General features: G+C 41.3%; 1 protein-coding gene across 1 annotated transcript in view; it reads right to left on the minus strand.

Moving 5' to 3' along the window:
* Positions 1-7415: 7415 nt before the first annotated feature.
* map2k4a (mitogen-activated protein kinase kinase 4a) overlaps positions 7416-19398 on the minus strand; it is a 206060-nt gene continuing 194077 nt past the window's right edge. Inside the window, exon 12 of the mRNA XM_068057961.1 lies at positions 7416-9773. Coding sequence (XP_067914062.1) covers positions 9660-9773 — 114 coding nt within the window. The 3' untranslated portion in view covers positions 7416-9659. The remainder of the gene's footprint in view (positions 9774-19398) is intronic.

Genomic DNA, 19398 nt, shown 5'->3' on the forward strand with positions numbered 1-19398 from the left:
TTTCTGTCTGACTGAAGACATGATGACTGCCTGCAAGCAAACCACATAGTTTGACCTGATAATTAATCCAATAATCTATCACTTTAAACCTTCACTTAGTCCACTGTGGCTACAATGTGTACCATCTATGAGATGCACTGCAGCAATTCACCAAGGCCGCTTCAGCAGTACCTCCTAAACCTGCGACCTCTGCCATATTGAAAGACAAGAGTAGCAGGCGCATGGCGGGGGTGGGAGCAATGGGGAAGCACCAACACCTCCAAATTCTGCTCGAAGCCACACATCATCCTGACTTGACATATTGTTGTTCCCTTATTGTTGCTGGGTCAAAATCCTGGAACTCCCTACCTAAAAGCAGACTGCAGTGTTTCAAGGAGGCAACTCTCAACCATCTTCTCAAGGACTACTGGGGATAGGCAATAAATGCTGACCTTACCAGCAACACACACATCCCAAGAATGAATAAAACTTAAAAAAACGATATAGCATGTTTGCTGTGACGAAGGCTGACATATTACGTTATTTAAGGGAGAAACCCAGGCAAATTGCACAACTCAAATGTGCTGTGGGATTTGCTTTGATACTTATGTGATTAGCAACTTTTTTGAATTGAACAAAGAGTTAAGGAAACTGACTGATTAGCTTGCTTCTTCTCAAACATTAGAAACTTTGGGCTTCCGCACAGGCAAGCAACTTTCAGTAATGAAAGCAAATTGACTGGAAACTTTCAAAGTGTTAACTAGCTACATACTCCTATAATTGACAAAAGTGGATATAAAAGCTAATATAGTTTAGCACATTTATTTCCCTCATACAGAGGAGTTAGAATTTTTCGAGGAGGTGACTAGGTATATAGATGAGGGTAAAGCAGTTGATGTAGTCTACATGGACTTCAGTAAGGCTTTTGAATCCTGCATGGGAGATTGGTCAAGAAGGTAAGAGCCCATGGGATCCAGGGCAATTATGGCAAATTGGATCCAAAATTGGCTTCGTGGCAGGAGGCAGAGGGTGATGGTCAAGCTTGATTTTGAGCTTGGAACTCTGTGACCAGCGGTGTACCGCAGGGATCGGTACTGGGACCCTTGCTGTTTGTAGTGTACATTAATGATTTAAACATGAATATAGGAGGCATGATCAGTAAGTTCGCAGATGACATGAAAATTGGTGGTGTCATAAATAGTGAGGAGGAAAGCCTTAGATTACAGGAGGATATGGATGGGCTGGTAAGATGGGCAAAGCAGTGGCAGATGCAATTTAATCCTGAGAAGCGTGAGGTGATGCATTTTGGGAGGACTAACAAGGCAAGGGAATACACAATGGATGGTAAGAACATAGGAAGTACAGAGGGCCAGAGGGACCCTGGTGTACTTGTCCATAGATCACTGAAGGCAGCAGCACAGGTGTAGGAAGGCATATGGGATACTTGCCTTTATCAGCTGAGGCATAGAATATAAGAGCAGGGAGGTTATGACGGAGTTGTATAAAATGCTAGTTAGGCCACAGCTGGAGCAGTGTGTACAGTTCTGGTCGCCCCACTATAGGAAGGATGTGATTGCACGGAAGAGGGTGCAGAGGAGATTCACCAGGATGTTAGCTGAAATGCTCCAGTCCAGGCATGAAGAGAGACTGGATAGGCTAGGATTGTTTTCCTTAGAGCAGAGAAGGATGAGGGGGACCTGATTGAGGTATACAAAATTATGAGGAGCATAGATAGATAGGAAGAAACCTTTTTCCTTAGCGGAGGTGTCAATAACCAGGGGGCATAGACTTAAGGTAAGGGGCAGGAGGTTTAGAGGGGATTTCAGGAAAAAAAATTTTCACCCAGAGGGTGGTTGGAATCTGGAACACATTTCCTGAAGGGATGGTAGAGGCAGGAACCCTCACAACATTTAAGTAGCATTTTGATGAGCACTTGAAATGCCTTAGCATACAAGGCTACGGGCCAAGTGCTGGAAAATGGGATTAGGATAGGTGCTTCATGGCTGGTATGGACATGACAGGCCAATGGGCCTGTTTCTGTGCTGTATAACACTGAATCTAGTTTACCAACTACTGTAAACACACTTATCCACTTGTTTACTTAAGGCTCAATAAACCAATTTGGAAGTCAAAGCTTAAGACAAGGTTTACTGTTGTGTTATTCTGTGACCACCCAAAGCAGCTGAAATAATCTAAGAACAGGTTTTCTGTTCATTATGATCATTCTATCAAACTTTTTTGGGTATCCAGACAGGCGTAGACTTAAGAATGTAAGAATGAGGGCTCACCAATGAGATGGTCAGGCAGAGAGGCCAAAAATATATAAACTATAATATAAAATGAAAAGGATAAAAATGGTAGCCTTGGCTTAGTGGTAGCACACTCTTCCTGTGAGGTGGATCATCATGGGTTTCAGGTCTACTCCAGAGAATTAGGCAAATAACCTAAGCTGACATTCAGTGCAGTAGTGAGGGAATGCTGCCATCTTTCAGGTAAAATGGTACAATTGATGGCCCATTTGCCCTCTTATATGTAAGAGATCTCATAACATTATTGCACAAATTGTTGAAATGTAAAATGTGGTCAGTGCAGCTTGCTGACCGAGAAAAGCACAGGTTCAGCAAGAGGAGGGCGTAATTGTCAGTGAGCTGCGTACTTAAGCAAGGTTGAGGACACTGAGACTGGTCCTGTCCATCAGGTACAATGCATTCACTTACCTGTGAAGACAAGGAGAAAGACTGTGGTTCGGAAGGCTGTCCAAGGGAAGGGGTGGGGTCAGGCAGCAAGAGCAGAATACAGATGCGTTAGTGATAGCATTCTCTGAACATGCCCTCATGCCCATGAACAGGAGTCCTGAAGGGTGTGCTACCTACCTGGTAACAGGATGAGATATCTCTTAAGGCAGCTGTTGATGAATTTGGAAAGGGAGGGGGAAAATCCAGTCATTGTGGTCCATGTCGGAATGAACAGGTAGGAAAAAGGAGTTGGTGTACTAGCAGACTATCAGGGAGTTAGAAGCTAAATTAGAAAGCAGAACCTCAAGTGTAACAGTCTCTGGATTATTTCCCGAGTCACATGCAAATTGGCATAGAGACAGACAAATCAGGAGAATTAACACATGGCTAAAAGGCTGGTTTTGGAAAGAGGTCTTATTCATGGGACACTGTCACCGCTATTGGGACAGGAACGAGCTGTACCAATAGGACAGGCCCCAGCTGAATCAGAATGGGACCAGTGTCCTAGTGGAAAGGGTAAATAGGGAGATGGCAAAGGTTTCAAACTAATACGATGGTGGGAGGGATATTCAAGAAAGGAAACAAGCCTAAAAATAAATGAAAGGCAAGCACAAAACAGACTAAACTTGAGAACATAAATGGCCAGCGAAGAAAGAGCATTGCAGAACAGAAGTGTAAAAAGATAGTTAAAAATAAAGTGAGGGGAACTGATATTAAATATGTTAATCTGTCTGTACAGCAAAGCAGAGTGTCTATAATAAAACTGGGAATCTGGAGGCAATATGTTGTGAAGAATGAGAGATAGTAGGAATTACTGAGATGGGGCTACAGAAAAATCAGGACTGGAAATTAAACATTGCAGATTCTAATAGATTTAGAAGAGAGGGCGGGGAAAAGGGGAGGTGGGGTAGCTATACTTATTAGAGAAAACACAACAGCAGTCGAAAAAAAGTGACATCGGCACCAGTAAGACAGAAATAGAGTTCATGTGAATAGAGATAAATGATGAATAGAACAATAGGGGTACTGTATAGACCACCTAATAGTGGAAGGAGATGGAGGAAGAAATATGCAACAAAACAAATTAGGGAAATGACTAACAAATATAGAATCATCATGGGCAATTTCAACTACTTGGAAATTAACTGGATAAAGGAAATAGGAAAAGGGGATAAGGGCATAGGCTCCTACCATGTATACAGGACAGCTTTCTAACATAGTATGTAAGAAACCAAATAAGAGAGGATTCACTACTGGATCTAATAATGGGAATGAACCAGAGCAGGTAAGAGAAGTAAAAGTAGGGGACATCTAGGCAATAGTGACCATAATATAATGTTTTAAGGTAATTGAGAAGGAAAAAACATGCCAAAGACAATAGTAATAGATTGCAGAAAAGTTGATTGATGGGCTGAAAATAGACCTTGGGGAAAATGGGCAATATTGGAAAACAATTGTGTAGAACAGCAATGGGAAACATTTAAAACAATTTTCAGAGTCCTGGAAACATATATCCCTTTAAAAAATAACTAAACACCGATGAGGCGCCAAGGGAAAAACTGAGGCATAAAGGCATAAGGGAAAAACTGAGGGTAAAAAAAGTATATAGTAATTACATGGTCAGCAGGGAGAGCACGACATGATAGAATACAAAGGGAAAATGTCAACAAAAACTGGGAAGGCAGAGGAACTATGAAATTAAATTATCAAGCAGCATAAACCAAAATATTCTACAGGCACATTGATAAAACAAGTTGGGATGAGAATACATGGACAGGATAAAAATCAATGGCAACTTTAGTGAAATGTTAATATTAAATCATTGCTTTGCATCAGTATTTTCCAGGGCGACATCAGGTGGACATGACATTGGAAGATGAGATTAGAAATGATAGCTACATGTAAAATACAGAAATATTAAATAAGTTAATCAAACTCAGGATAAAATCCCTGCTCCAGAGATTGCATTGAGATAATCTAGTCAACTGGCACTATTGCACAATTTAATAATTTTCTCGAAAAAAGTACAGCACCAGAGGACTGGCTGATAGCTAACATCATACCTATATTTAAGGAGGAAGATAGAATACATCCAGGGAATTATACATCCAGGGAATTATAGACCAATCAGCTCAACATCGGTGGTCGGAAAAATAATGGAATCTCTACTAAAGGAGAAAAAACATCTAGAAAACAAAAATATAATAATGGACTGGATTATGCAATTAGTGGCAAGTTCTGGAGCTTAGAAGAATGAGAGGTGATGTCATTAAAAACAGCAAAATGTTTTTGATGTAACAGGTAGATGCTGTTTTCCCTCACCGGAGAGTCCAGAACTAAGGGGTCAAAGTCAGTCATTTAGGTTTTTTTTATTTCTTTCATGGGATGTGGGCGTTGCTGGCAAGGTCAGCATTTGTTGCCCATCCATAATTGCCCTTGAACTGACTGGCTTGCTAGTCCATTTCAGAGGGCAATTAAGAGTCAACCACATTCCTGTGGGTCAGACCAGTTAAGGACAGCAGATTTCCTTCCCTAAAGGGCATTAATTAACCAGATGGGTTTTTATGACAGTTTTCATGGCACCCATTACTGAGACTAGCTTTCAATTCAGATTTCTATTAATTAATTGAATTTAAATTCCAAAAGCTGCCATGGTGGGATTTGAACCCATGCGCCCAGGGCATTAGCTTGGGCCTCTGGATTAGTCCCAGTGACATTACCACGATGTCACCGTCTCCCCAAGATTGAAATGAGGAGAAACGTTTTCACTCAGAGGGTTGTGAATCTTTGAAACTCTCTGCTCTAGAGGGCTGTGCATGCTCAGTCAATTAGTCTATTTAAGACAGAGATGGATACATTTTTGGGCACTAAGGCAATCAAGGGACATGGGGCTAGTGTGAGAAAGTGGAGCTGACCTTGAAGTTCAGCCTTGAAATTATTGCATGAGGGAAGCAGGCTCAAGGGCCATATGGCCTACTCCTGCTCTATTTGTTTCAAAAAATATCTTGTATTGAGATAAGTTAAAGCATTTTTGCCTGGTGCTGTGTGTAGATTTATTCACAATATGGTTCACATTTTGTTCCGCAGGTCTTCACTAATTAAATTAATTTCAGTTTCCTCTAGATTAAAAAAGGAATCCAAGCTGCAGAAATATGCTTGTAGGAATAAACATCTCAAGAATAATTACAATGGGCTCATTCTTGGAAATAAGTAATTTGAAGAACAATTCGGTATGTAAACAAATTGAATTTCCTCCACCTGCGTGATCAGCAGAGATGACTTGCTGGTTTTCCTAATAGAATATATAGTCACAAACTTAAACCCAAGCTTGTAGAGAGGACAGCTATTTCAGGTGATCTGCAGAAGCAGCAACAAGAGGTACTAGACCCCAATATGGTTTTTAAAATGGGCTTTGCTGAGCTTATAGAATTTTAAAAGCACTGGGGTTTCTGTGCAGGTGCATCAGGTACACATACTGAGGTAGATCTTGATTTTGTTAAATAGTGTAAAATGGGTGACAGTGAGGTAGCAGGCCATTTTACATAAGCAAAATACTGCAGATGCTGGTAATGTGAAACAAAAACAGAAAATGAAGAAATACTCAGCTGGGCAGACCGCAGTGGAGAGAAAACAAGTTAATGTTTCACGTCTGTGACCTTTTGTCAGAAGTGGAAAATGTTACAGATATAACAGGTTTTAAACAAGTACAGAGGCAGGAAAAGGACAAAAAGCAAAGGTCTGTAATAGGATGGAAGACAGGAGTGATTAAACAGCACCTGCTGTCCAAACAAGTGGTTAGAATCTGAAATTTTGAACTCAAGTGTTGAGTCTGGAAGGTTGTAAAGTGCTGAATCAAAATATGAGACGATGTTCCTCGAGCTACTGTTGAGCTTCATTAGTGTAGGTTGCCGATGACAGAGGTCAGATTGAAGTGAGGCAGGAAATTAGAGCAGCAAATGACTGGAAGCTCTGGATCTCGCTTGCGGATTGAAAGGAGCTGCTCAGCAAAGAGATCACCCAATCTACATTTGGTCTGCCCAATGTACAAGAAAACGCACCGTGAGCAGTGAATACAGTACAACTGAAAGTTTTACAAGTAAGTCACTGTTCCACCTAGGAAGAGTGTATGGGGCGCTTCTGGTGGGAAGGGAGGTGGTGAAATGGTAGGTGTTGTATCGCCTACGCTTGCATGTATAAGTGCCATGGGAAGGGCATTTGACACTATCGCACAAAGACAGGCACAGATTATTTCTTTCTCACAATGGCCAGATGCAGCGGTTTACAGTTATTAAAGTTGTTCAGGAATCAGAATCTCCAAAAAGCTAAATAGCAGTCATTTGAAAAGGCAAACCTTTAAAGGGATTGTACTGGAAAATCATTCTCGAACATGATTCTATTACAATACAAATCAGCTACCATGGGATATGTTAGCAGAGCACTATTTAATCCAATTGTGAACTAAGACCTTGTCAAAATAAATCAGCAGCAAGCAGCCCCAGGATTCAAACAGAGCCAGTCATTTAGTGAAGAGTTACATATTCAAATTAAACTACTTTATTATCCCACGGGTATCATTTTTAAAATTCAAGCTGTATGCAAGTTCTTCAGTGTAGATGCACAAGCTTCGAGTTACTGATGACTGAATGACTAAACACATCAATCTGGTTATTTGAGAACATATCAAGTTGTGCAGTTTTTCCAGTATTTCAATTTGGAGTTTATTTTTGCAATTGTGTGTTTCAGATCTTACAAAACAAGAACAAGGTCACAGTCACGTTCTAGTTTTATTACAACTGACCTGCAGGCAAGAGTATAGAACTATTACATGAACACTTAAGATTCCATTTATAATGTTTTAAATATAGGAAGAAGTCAAACCAGTATACAGGATAAGAAATATCCATGAGCTCTGTAAAATAATGCTATGGTGATGTTACTCAGCGAGCTCCATTTTCACAGACAAGTAAGGCAATATCCCTGCACATCAGCTTTGATATTTTTTATACATTTTCTATGGTACAGGAAAGAAAAATTAACCAAAGTTCACAATGTACAGTTCTTATTCTATTTTCACAGTTTGTGACCATTATACACCTTTTTAAAGATACAATGTAATATATTCCTCACCCTTAATAGATTATAATCTAAGATTAATATATGAATAAACTGCCAATTTTTACAGGCATTCCACTCGACAAGTTTGAAGAGAAGTCCCTTGACATTCTCATCAAGTTCACTTCTCCACCAGTAGAATTGAACACATTAATGAACTGCCAAGCAAGGCTGGGGGGGTGGGAGGGGGGTGTAGGGCAGGGTGTGGGCTTGTGTCTTCATTCTGCATAATTTTATAACTTTAGTGACTTATTGATCTACAGTGGAGATACTTATTGGATATACTTGTCCATTACAAAAACTTACAAGAAACTAACACAACCCCCAATAAACAAGCATATTCTCCACAGAAGTTGCTATGAAAAATAGAATCTCACAAACAATCCTTTTTGTGACACAAGTCCTGGTTCAGTTGTAGCTAAAATTAAAACTTTCCTGTAGTTATCTTGAGCAACAGAATTCTTCCAGACATGCAGCACCTCTGGAGCTGGGCTATTGCAGGGGTGTTGCATTAATTGGAAGACTTTGCGCCTGACATCCAAAATTGGTGATTTGTTCCTCTTACCAATAAGCAGTTTTTCCTCAGTAGACAAGTACAACCAATAACTAAACCAAACAAGTAGCCAATCGGTGTCATCAAACCACTGATAAACCTGGAGGACTTCAAGGTTTACAGCAGTCACAAGTATACATTTATTTTGCATAAATAATTTCTGGTAAAAAATAGCACATTGAACCACAATATGAGCTGTCGGTGGGCAACATTTAAGAACATTACTGCCAGGTGCTTACTGCATAATCCATATATAGCCTGCTTTTGTCTAAGATCCTAAGACATCAATGTGTACATTTACAGACTGATTAACAAACAGGAAAACATTCGTTGCTTCAACACAAGCTTATTTTTTCCAGCATGCTTTACTCTTTGAGCATGCTGCTCAAAGTTACACCATAGTTCACTATCTTTTCTTTAGATTTCAATAGACAATATTAAAACATTTTTCTCAGGTGTCTAGGCTAATTTTCCCAATAATTACAAAGATATTGTACAGTGAATGACATTTAAGTCATATACAAGTTCAATTTCAGGGGAAATACCTTTTTTGCAGCAAATCTTTCCTGTATCAATTCTGTTTTCATTGCAAACCTCAGTCCACACACTTTTTGGTGAAAGACATGGTGTTCAGTTATGCCCTTATTTAAAAATCATTTCAACTTTAACAACAGTAAAATACAGACGAATTCATTCCTCCATGATAGACACTAACTATAAAGCAACAGAATTAAAATCAGTAAATCTATTGCACTTCGTGAAGCATAATTCCTCAAGGTTTTTTGAAACTGCATCGGAGTACTGATCGAAGTTTCCTGCTCATGTACAAGTTTCCTTTCATTGAAGACAAAGCAGATATCTAGGAGTCCTTGTAGGTGTTGCCTAAAATATTCTATGCAATGGAGGGTAAAGCTAGTCCAAGACTTGGTCTTTCCAGTACTGTACTGAGAAGTCTCTAGTTTCAAACTCTTCCCAGCAATGGCTGCACAATATCCCACCAAAATCCAGATTTAAATGAACACACTGGCAGCCTCCGTATGTCTATCCAAAAAGGTAGTAACTATCTCTTATCCAGCAAAACTCTCGTGATGACTTCGGTACAATAAGGATGTTTCTCGAATGGACAGTTGCGGGCAGACACAAAGAAAATGGAACACCAATTTTTATTGCACGGTCTGTTTGAGCAAGTTAAAAATAGAAACACTGCAATGTGTCATAAAACAAATCTTTACACCTTGATTTCTCTCAGCCGTTTTAAGGCCCTTTTTCCAGCAGCAGAATCAATCGACGTACATTGGGGAAACAGGGGTTGGGGGCATTTGATCCAAGATTTTGCAAACATAACTTGCAACGTCCACCCTGCGCTCCTCATACATCGAGATGAAAGGATGTTTCTGAATAAAGGAAAACAATAGCATGTTTTGGATATACAAATCACATTTCTTCCTGAAATAAAAAAGCCCACCATGTGAATGAATTGATCGCTCAGGAAACTTCCATTATTAGCACTGGGTTTATAAATTACGTAAACATTTCTAACTGTAAAGCTCCTATTTAGACAGGTTTACCCATTCAGCATTTAACATTAAACTTTACACATTCACACTGCAGTTGTATATGTTAGAATTCCAGCAGCACTGGCAGTTTTAAATTTAAATATCAGAGAGACATCAGTTTCTCTGAAGCAAATCAAATCAATGCTAAATTAAGAGTTTTTCCTTATGCTCATCAGGATGAGTGAAATTTACAGCAGCAAAAATTTCAACATGCAGAGAGACATTTTATATGAAGCAGGAATTTGAAGAGTTGAACCCGAAAAAATTCATCTATTAATCGAATCACAGAACAACATAGCACAGGAGGTCATTTGGCCCATCGTGCCTGTGTCAGCTCTTTGAAAGCCAACCACTTAGTCTCACTATCCTGGCCTTTCCCCACAGACCTGCAAATTCCTCCCCTTGAAGTATTTATCCAATTCCCTTTTGAAAGTTATGAAATTGCTTCCATCACCCTTAAAGGCAGTGCATTTCAAATCATAACTACTTGTATACAAGAATTTCCCCTCATCTCACCTCTTGTTCTTTTGCCAATTAACCTTAAATCTACGTCCTCTAATTATCTTCTGCCACTGGAAGCAGTTTTTCTTTATTTACTCGATCAAAACCATTCATGATTTGAACATTTCTATTAAATCTCCCCTGAACCTTCTCTGCTCTAAGGAGAACTACTTCAGTTTCTCTAGTTTCTCCAAGTAAAGCCCCTCATCCCTGGTACCATTCAAGTAAATTTCCACTGCACTCCAACAAAGGCCTAGATATCCTTCCTAAACTGTGCTGCCCAGAATTGGATACGATACTCAAGCTAAGGCCCACCCACGATTTACACAGGTTCTGCATAACGTCCTTGCTTTTCGACTCAATCCCTGTTTATAAAGCCAAGGATTCTGCATGCCTATTTCTGTAAAAAAAAACAGCTTTTGCAATTTGTTCTGCCGAAGATTTGTGTACAATCACCCCCAGTTGTCTGCTCCTGCGCCCCTATTAAAACTCCAATTAGCTTATATTGTCTCTCCTCATTCTTCCTTCCAAAATTAAATTTGATCTGTGTTTCCGCCCTTTTCACCAGTCTGTCTACATCATCCTCTTCACTCTTTGCATTTGAGCTTCATGTCATCTACAAACTTTGAAATTATGCCCTGTATACCCAAGCCCAGGTCATAAATACAGATCAAAAAGAGCAGTGGTCCTAATACCAATCCCTAGGGACACCACTGTAAACTTCCTGCCAGGCTAAAATCAACTGTTTACGATTACTAAAATAAAAGCAAAATACTGCAGATGCTGGAAATCTGAAACAAAAACAAGAAATGCTGGAATCACTCAGCAGGTCTGGCAGCATCTGTGGAAAGAGAAGCAGAGTTAACGTTTCGGGTCAGTGACCCTTCTTCGGAACTGTTCCGAAGAAGGGTCACTGACCCGAAACGTTAACTCGGCTTCTCTTTCCACAGATGCTGCCAGACCTGCTGAGTGTCTCCAGCATTTCTTGTTTTTGTTTACGATTACTCTTGGCTCTCTCTCCCTTAGCTAATTTCAATTCCATGCTGCCACTATAATCCTTTGGGCTTCAATCTTGCTAGCAATGTGAGTATACAGTACTTTATCAAACGTCTTTTGAAAGTCCATAAACACATCAACTGCACTATCTCCATCAACTTTGTCCACTTCATTAATTCACTGAATAACAATTAATTAATCACAACCAGGTCATTTTAAGACACCTTAAACTCAAGATTTTCTCAATTTTAGTATGAAAAATGTTCAAAAAAACAAACACAGAAAAGCTGGAAACACTCAGCATCTCTGTTGTGTGTGCATATCCGAAACATAAAATATTTAAACTCTCCACAGATGCTGATCAACTCAGTGTGTTGCTACTTTTTTGATTATTTCTAATATTGGCAGTATTTTGCTTTCTACTTAAAAAACACTCTGCTCTACTACAGTAAACATTGCAACTAGGGAGTAGAAGCTGTTACAGAAGCAGAACTTTATCATATAGCAAATGAAAACACCTTCGCTATAAAAAAGAAACAGAAAACAGCAGAAACACTCAGGTCTGTCAGCAGTTGTGGAAAGTAGAGGAGTTAATGTTGCTTTTACAACTGAAGACCTTTTTTCAACGTTGGAATCAGAGCAGGGAGAATGGGAGAGAAGGATATACAAAATAGTTTGGAGATAATGTTAGTTTTGTGGGGAGGCAGCTAGCCATTGCTTTGAGCTCACTACCTGATAAAAACTATTCAGACCAAGTTTGTTTGACTGGTTCATAAACCTTTGAAATGTTATTACATATGCAAATTTGCAGACCCATACCAGACACAGATAATTTTCTGTTGTGGCCCGATATCCAAGCAAGTAGCTCAACAGAGAACCACGAGACTGCTGTTAGTACCTATTTACCTCAGTGGTAACAGTAATTGATATTCTGATCACCTGGCTACTGCAAAAAATGACTTTCAGAGGAACTGTGCCTGTCGGAGAACTTGAACAGCTGTTTAAGTATGGATTTTACCTTCATTGCAAGTTGTTGCTTTGACTGCCCATTACTGGGGAGAAAGCTTGGAAGAGTATTTGGAAGCCTTTACCACGCACATTTCATCAAACACTCAGTTAAAAGATTCTGCATTCCTTATTTTTGCAACAGCTTAAATACTGTGCCTACCTCTGTGATCAAAAGGTTGGTCACTTGTCCTAATTTTTCTTTATGCAGCTTAGTGTAAAACTTTGCCTGATAATACTCCAGTGAAGTGCCTTGGGAGGTTTTTAAATATTAAAGGTGTTATATAAATGGAAGCTGTTGTTGTGAAAGTCAAATGCAATGCTAGTTACTTTGCTGTGAGTTTTTAATAATCATCTTTGTAAACAAATTAGACTAATATGGTCTGACATCATGGTATGTGCTAAATTTCAGGAGCAAACACGAGAATATGATGGCTGTGTACATGGTTTCTAATGTGTAAAACCAAAACAGGGATGAATTGTTAGCCTGTGGTACACTACCCTGTTTACATCATATATACAACTGCACGCATTAATTCATAGGAGACTTGGGGGCAGGGGGGGGTCTATGACTACAGATGTTTTTAGATTAGATTAGATTAGAGATACAGCACTGAAACAGGCCCTTCGGCCCACCGAGTCTGTGCCGACCATCAACCACCCATTTATACTAATCCTACACTAATCCCATATTCCTACCAAACATCCCCATCTGTCCCTATATTTCCCTACCACCTACCTATACTAGTGACAATTTATAATGGCCAATTTACCTACCAACCTGCAAGTCTTTTGGCTTGTGGGAGGAAACCGGAGCACCCGGAGAAAACCCACGCAGACACAGGGAGAACTTGCAAACTCCACACAGGCAGTGCCCAGAATCGAACCCGGGTCCCTGGAGCTGTGAGGCTGCAGTGCTAACCACTGCGCCACTGTGCCGCCCTTATTAATAGAAATGAAGAATGTTGAGAATAGGACTGAATTGTAACAGACTATTTATGGGCAATTGCAGATGGCTTTGATATTAACCACCTTAAGCTGCAAGATCACAAACAAAACTGAAGTTTTTGTGATAATGACAAACTGAAATTTGACAAGGCAAATATTCTGTTAACATGATCGGAGCAGTGTGAAGCAGACTGGGATCGGAGCAGTGTCAGGCAAGTTGGGATTACTGTGACGCAATTTGGGAGCAGTGTGAAGCAGACCAGGATCACTATTCCTTGAACAGAGGCCCAACCAGTCCCCATCCACCACCACCCTCCTCCGCCTGGCTGAACTTGTTCTCACATTGAACAACTTCTCCTTCAACTCCACTCACTTCCTTCAAGTAAAAGATGTTGCTATGGGTACCTGCATGGGTCATAGTTATGCCTGTCTTTTTGTGGGATATGTCGAGCATTCTTTGTTCCAATCCTACTCTGGCCTCCTCCACCAACTCTTTTTCCAGTACACTGATGACAGTATCGGTGCCGTTTCCTGCTCCCGCCCCAAACTGGAAAACTTTATCAACTTTGCTTCCAATTTCCACCCTCCTCTCACCTTTACATGGCCCATCTGACACTTCTCTTCCCTTCCTCGATTTCTCTGTCCTTCCTCCATCTCTGGGGATAGGTTGTCTACTAATATCCATTATAAGCCCACCGACTCCCACAGCTACCTCAACTACACTTCTTCACACCCTGCCTCCTGTAAGGACTCCATTCCATTCTCCCAGTTTCTCCATCTCCGACACATCTGCTCTGATGATGCTATCTTCCATGACAGCGCTTCGGATGTGTCTTCCTCAAATGAGGATCCCCCCCCACTGTTGTTGACAGGGCCCTCAACCGTGTCCGGCCCATTTCCCGCACCTCTACCCTCACCCCTTCCCCTCCCTCCCAGAACCGTGACAGGGTTCTCCTTGTCCTCACTTTCCACCCCATCAGCCTCCATATCCAAAGGATCATCCTCCGTCATTTCCGCCAACTCCAATGTGATGCCACTACCAAATGCACTTCCCCTCCCTTCCCCTGTCAGCATTCCGAAGGGATCATTCCCTCCGCGACACCCTGGTCCACTCCTCCATTACCCCCACCACCTCGTCCCCTTCCCATGGCACCTTCCCCTGCAATCGCAGGAGGTGTAATACCTGCCCATTTACCTCCTCTCTCACTATCCCAGGCCCCAAACACTCCTTTCAGGTGAAGCAGCGATTTACTTGTACTTCTTTCAATGTCGTATACTGTATTCGCTGCTCACAATGTGGTCTCGAAACTGGGGAGACCAAACGCAGACTGGGTGACCGCTTTGCGGAACACCTCTGCTCAGTCTGCAAGCAGGACCCTGAGCTTCCGGTTGCTTGCCATTTCAACACTCCCCCCTGCTCTCATGCTCACATCTCTATCCTGGGCTTGCTGCAGTGTTGCAGTGAACATCAACGCAAGTTCGAGGAACAGCATCTCATTTACCGATTAGGCACACTACAGCCTGCCGGACTGAACATTGAGTTCAATAATTTCAGAGCATGACGGGCCCCCCATTTTACTTTTATTTTTTCTTTACATTTTTTTTGTATGTTTATTTCATTTCATCTTAGTTTGTTCAGTTTGCTTACCCACTGTTTTTTTTTCATGTTTGTGCTTGCTCCTGTTCAGTCTGTTAACACCCTATCTGTACTAATACTTTATCTTTCAACACACCATTAACATATTGTTTGCCTTTGCTCCATGACCTTCTGGTCTGCTATTCTGTGGCCTTGTCCAATCTACACCTTTTCCTTTGTTATCTCTTGCCCCACCCCCGCTTTACTTGCTTATAACCTTTGACATTTCTAATATTTGCCAGTTCCGAAGAAGAGTCACTGACCCAAAACGTTAACTTTGCTTCTCTCTCCACAGATGCTGCCAGACATGCTGAGTATTTCCAGCATTTCTTGTTTTTATTTCACTATTACAGAGGTCGGGAGTGACTGACTGGTAAGTAACTGATGAGTTTTTTTTTTAAGTAGCAAGTTTAAGTCTAATAAATAGACGCATGGCAGCCCACACCAGTGGCGTGCACATGGTGCTCAATGTGGGAACTCCAGGACATTTCTCATGTCCTGGACAACCACATGTGCAGGAAATGCTGACAGCTGCAGCAGCTCAATCTCTGAGTTTTGGAGCTTGAATAGCAACTGGCGTCATTGCGGTGTATCTACGAGGTTGAGAGTTTTGTGGATACATGTTTATAGATGTGGTCACTCCAGAGCTTAAGAGAGGGAATGAGTGACCGCCAGGCAGTCAAGAACGACTAGGCAGGTAGTGCAGGAGTTCCCTGAGTGCATCGCTTCACCAACCAGCGTTCCATTCCAAATACTGGCAAGAGTAATGGTTCCTTTGAGGTGTGCAGCCAGACTCTAGAACACAGCACCACAGCTAGCTCAGTTGTACAGGATGATGATTGGGAAAACAACAGTGATAGTAGATTCTATAGTTAGGGGAACAGACAGGCATGTCTGCAGCTGCCAATGTGAATCCAAGATGGTATGTTGCCTACCTGACGCCAGGGTCAAGGATGTCACTGAGCAGCTGCAGAGCAGTCTTGAGGGTGGGTGGTGGTGAGCAGCCAGCAGTCATGGTCCAAATTGGTACCAATGACTTAGGTAGAAAGAGAGATGATGCCCTACAGGCAGAGTTTAGGCAGCTAGGAAAGAAATTAGCAAGCAGGACCTCAAAGGTAGTAATCTCCAGATTACTCCCAGTACCACGCACAACTGAGTATAGAAACAGGAGGATAGAGCAGATGAATGTGTGGCTGGAGAGACGATGCAGGAGGGAAAGCTTCAGATTCCTGGGACATTGGGATTGGTTCTGGAGGAAAGGGGACCTGTACAGAGCAGGAACCAATGTCTTTGCAGGTCGATTTGCGAGTGCTATTGGGGAGGGTTTAAACTAAGTTGGCAACCAGGAGGTAAATTCAGAGAGGAAGACCAAGGTGCACAGAGAATTGGGAAAGACAGATAGCACTAGAGTAGGAAACAGTAAGGCATTAAGTGGGGTCAGTCTAAGAGGGAATGTAATAAGGTCGAAATTAGGTTTACTGTGCACATATATGAATGCACGAGTGTGATAAATAAGGTTGGTGAGCTGCAGACAGACAGCCACATGGAAATATAAAGTTGTGGAAATCTCGGAGACCTGGATCACAAAAGGGCAGGACTGGATATTAAATATTCCTGGATACAAGGTGTTCAGGAAAGATAGGGAAGGAAGAAAGGAAAGGAGGAGGGGTAGCTGTATTGATTAAGGAGAACATTACAGCTGGAGAGAGAGGATGTCTTAGAGGGGCCAAGGACAGAATCAATTTGGTTAGAGCTAAGAAACAATAGTGGTACCATTACATTGTTGGGGGTATTCTAAAGGCCACCAACTAGAAGGATATAGAGGAAGTAATTTGCAAGGAAATCACAGAGGTGCAAAAATTAGACAGTAATTATAATGGGGGACTATAATTATCCAAATATAGACTGGGATAATAGTGTAAAAGGCAGACAGAAGCAAGAGTTTCTAGAATGTGTTCAGAAGAAATTTCTACATCAGTTTGTTTCCAGTCCAACGAGGAAGGAGACATTGCTGGATCAGGTTCTGGGGAATGAGGTGGGTCAGGTGAATCAAGTGACAGTAGAGGAACACTTAAGAGACAGTGACCACAGCATCATAAGGTTTAGGTTAGCTATGGAAAAGGACAAGGAATAATCCAGAGTAACAAAAATTAATTGGGGGAGGGCCAACTTCAATGGAGTGAGAACTGATCTGGCCCAAGTTTTGGAATCAAAGATTGGAAGGCAAAACTGTAACTGAACAGTGGGCTGCTTTTAAAGAGGGGATAGCTTGGGGACAGTCAAGGTACATTCCTGTGATGGGGTAAGGTAGGGCAAACAGATCCAGAGCTCCCTGGATGACAAAAGAGATAAAGAGTAAGATGAAGGGTGCGTATGACAGGTAGATAATACAATTGAGAACTAGACTGAAGATAGAAGGTTCAGAGGGGAAGTGAAAAAACAAATGAGAAGCAAAAAGGGAGTCTGAGAAGAGACTTATGACTAATATAGAAGGAAATTTAAAAGTTTTCTACAGGCACAAACAGTAAAAGGGTGGTAAGAGGAGGAGTGGGGCCAATTAGGAACCTAAAAGGGGATTTACGCATGGAGGCACAGAGCATGGCTGAGGTACTAAATGAGTACCTTGTATCTATATTTACCAAAGAAGATGATGCTGCCCAAATCATGATTGAAGAGGAGGTAGCTGAGACCCTGGATGGGCTAAAATTGATAAAAGAGGTATCAGAAGAGCTGGCTGTACTTAAAGTTGATAAGTCACCAGGATCAGATGAGATACATCCAAGGATACTTAGGAAAGTAAGAGTGGAAACTGCAGAGGCAGTGGTCATAATCTTCTAATCCTCCTTAGGTACAGAGGTGTGGTGCCAGAGGACTGGAGAATTGTAAATGTTACACCCTTGTTCAAATCAGGGTGCAAGTACAAGCCCAGCAACTATAGGCCAGTCAGTTTAACCTCGGTGGTGGGAAAGCTTTTAAAAATGATGATTCAGGACAAAATAAATAGTCACTTAGATAAATGTGGATTAATTAAGGAACGCCAGCAGGATTTAAGGAAAAATTGTGTTTAACTAACTTGCTTGAATTTTTTCATCAGGTAACAGAGATGGTTATGAGGATAATATGATTGATATAGTGTACATGGACTTCCAAAAGGCATTTGATAAAGTACCACATTAACAGTCTTGTCAAAGTTACAGCCCATGGAATAAACGGGACAGCGGCAGCATAGATACGAAACTGGCTGAGTGACTGGATGCAGAGCGTAGTTGTGAACGATTGTTTTTCGGACTGGAGGAAGGTATATAGTGGAGTTTCCCAAGGGTCTGTGTTGGGACCCCTGCACCTCTTGATATATATTAATGACCTAGACTTGAGTATACAGGGCACAATTTCAAAATTTGCAGATGACACAAAACTTGAAAGTATTGCGAACTGTGGGGAGGATAGTGATAAACTTCAAGAGGATGTAGACAGATTGATGGAATGGATGGACAAGTGGCAGATGAAATTTAATGTAGAAAAGTGTGAAGTGGTTCATTCTGGTAGGAAGAACGAGAGGCAATATAAAATAAAGGGTACAATTCCAAAGGGGCTGCAGGAGCACAGAGACCTGGGGGTATATGTGCAAAAATCATTGAAGGTTGCAGGGCAGGTTAAGAAAGCAGTTGATAAAGCTTATGGGATCCTGGGCTTTACAAATAGGGGCATAGAGTACAAAAACAAGGAAGTTGTGATCAACCTGTATAAAACACTGGCTCGGCTTCAACTGGAGTACTGTGTCCAATTCTGGGCACCACACTTCCGGAAGGATGTTAAGGCATTAGAGAGGGTGCAGAAAAGATTCACAAGAATGGTTCCAAGGATGAGGATTTTCAGTTACATGAATAGGGTGGAGAACCTGTGGCTGTTCTCTTTGGAAAAGGGAAGATTCAGAGGAGATTTGATAGAGGTGTTCAAAATCATGAGGGGTCTAGACAGTGCAGACTGGGAGAAACTTCCCATTGGCCAAAGGATCCAGAACCAGAGGACACCAATTTAGGGTGATTGGCAAAAGAACCAACAGCAACATGAGGAGAAACATTTTTTATGCAGGGAGTGGTTAGAATCTGGAATGCACTGCCTGTGAGTGTGGTGGAGGCAGATTCAATCACAGCCTTCAAAAGATAACTGGATAATTATCTGAAAGAAAAAAAATTTGCAGGGCTACAGGGAAAATACAGTGTACAGGGACTCAGTTAGTTGCTCTTGCAGAGAGCCGGCACGGACATCACTGGCCAAATAGCCGCCTTCTGTGCTGTAACCATTCTATGAATTATTTCATAGAAACACTGACTGAGATGCTTGCAGTTAACTGCCATTATTGCAGGTCATTCACCA

Source organism: Heterodontus francisci, chromosome 26 (assembly GCF_036365525.1).
Source record: "Heterodontus francisci isolate sHetFra1 chromosome 26, sHetFra1.hap1, whole genome shotgun sequence".
Lineage (NCBI taxonomy): Eukaryota > Metazoa > Chordata > Chondrichthyes > Heterodontiformes > Heterodontidae > Heterodontus > Heterodontus francisci.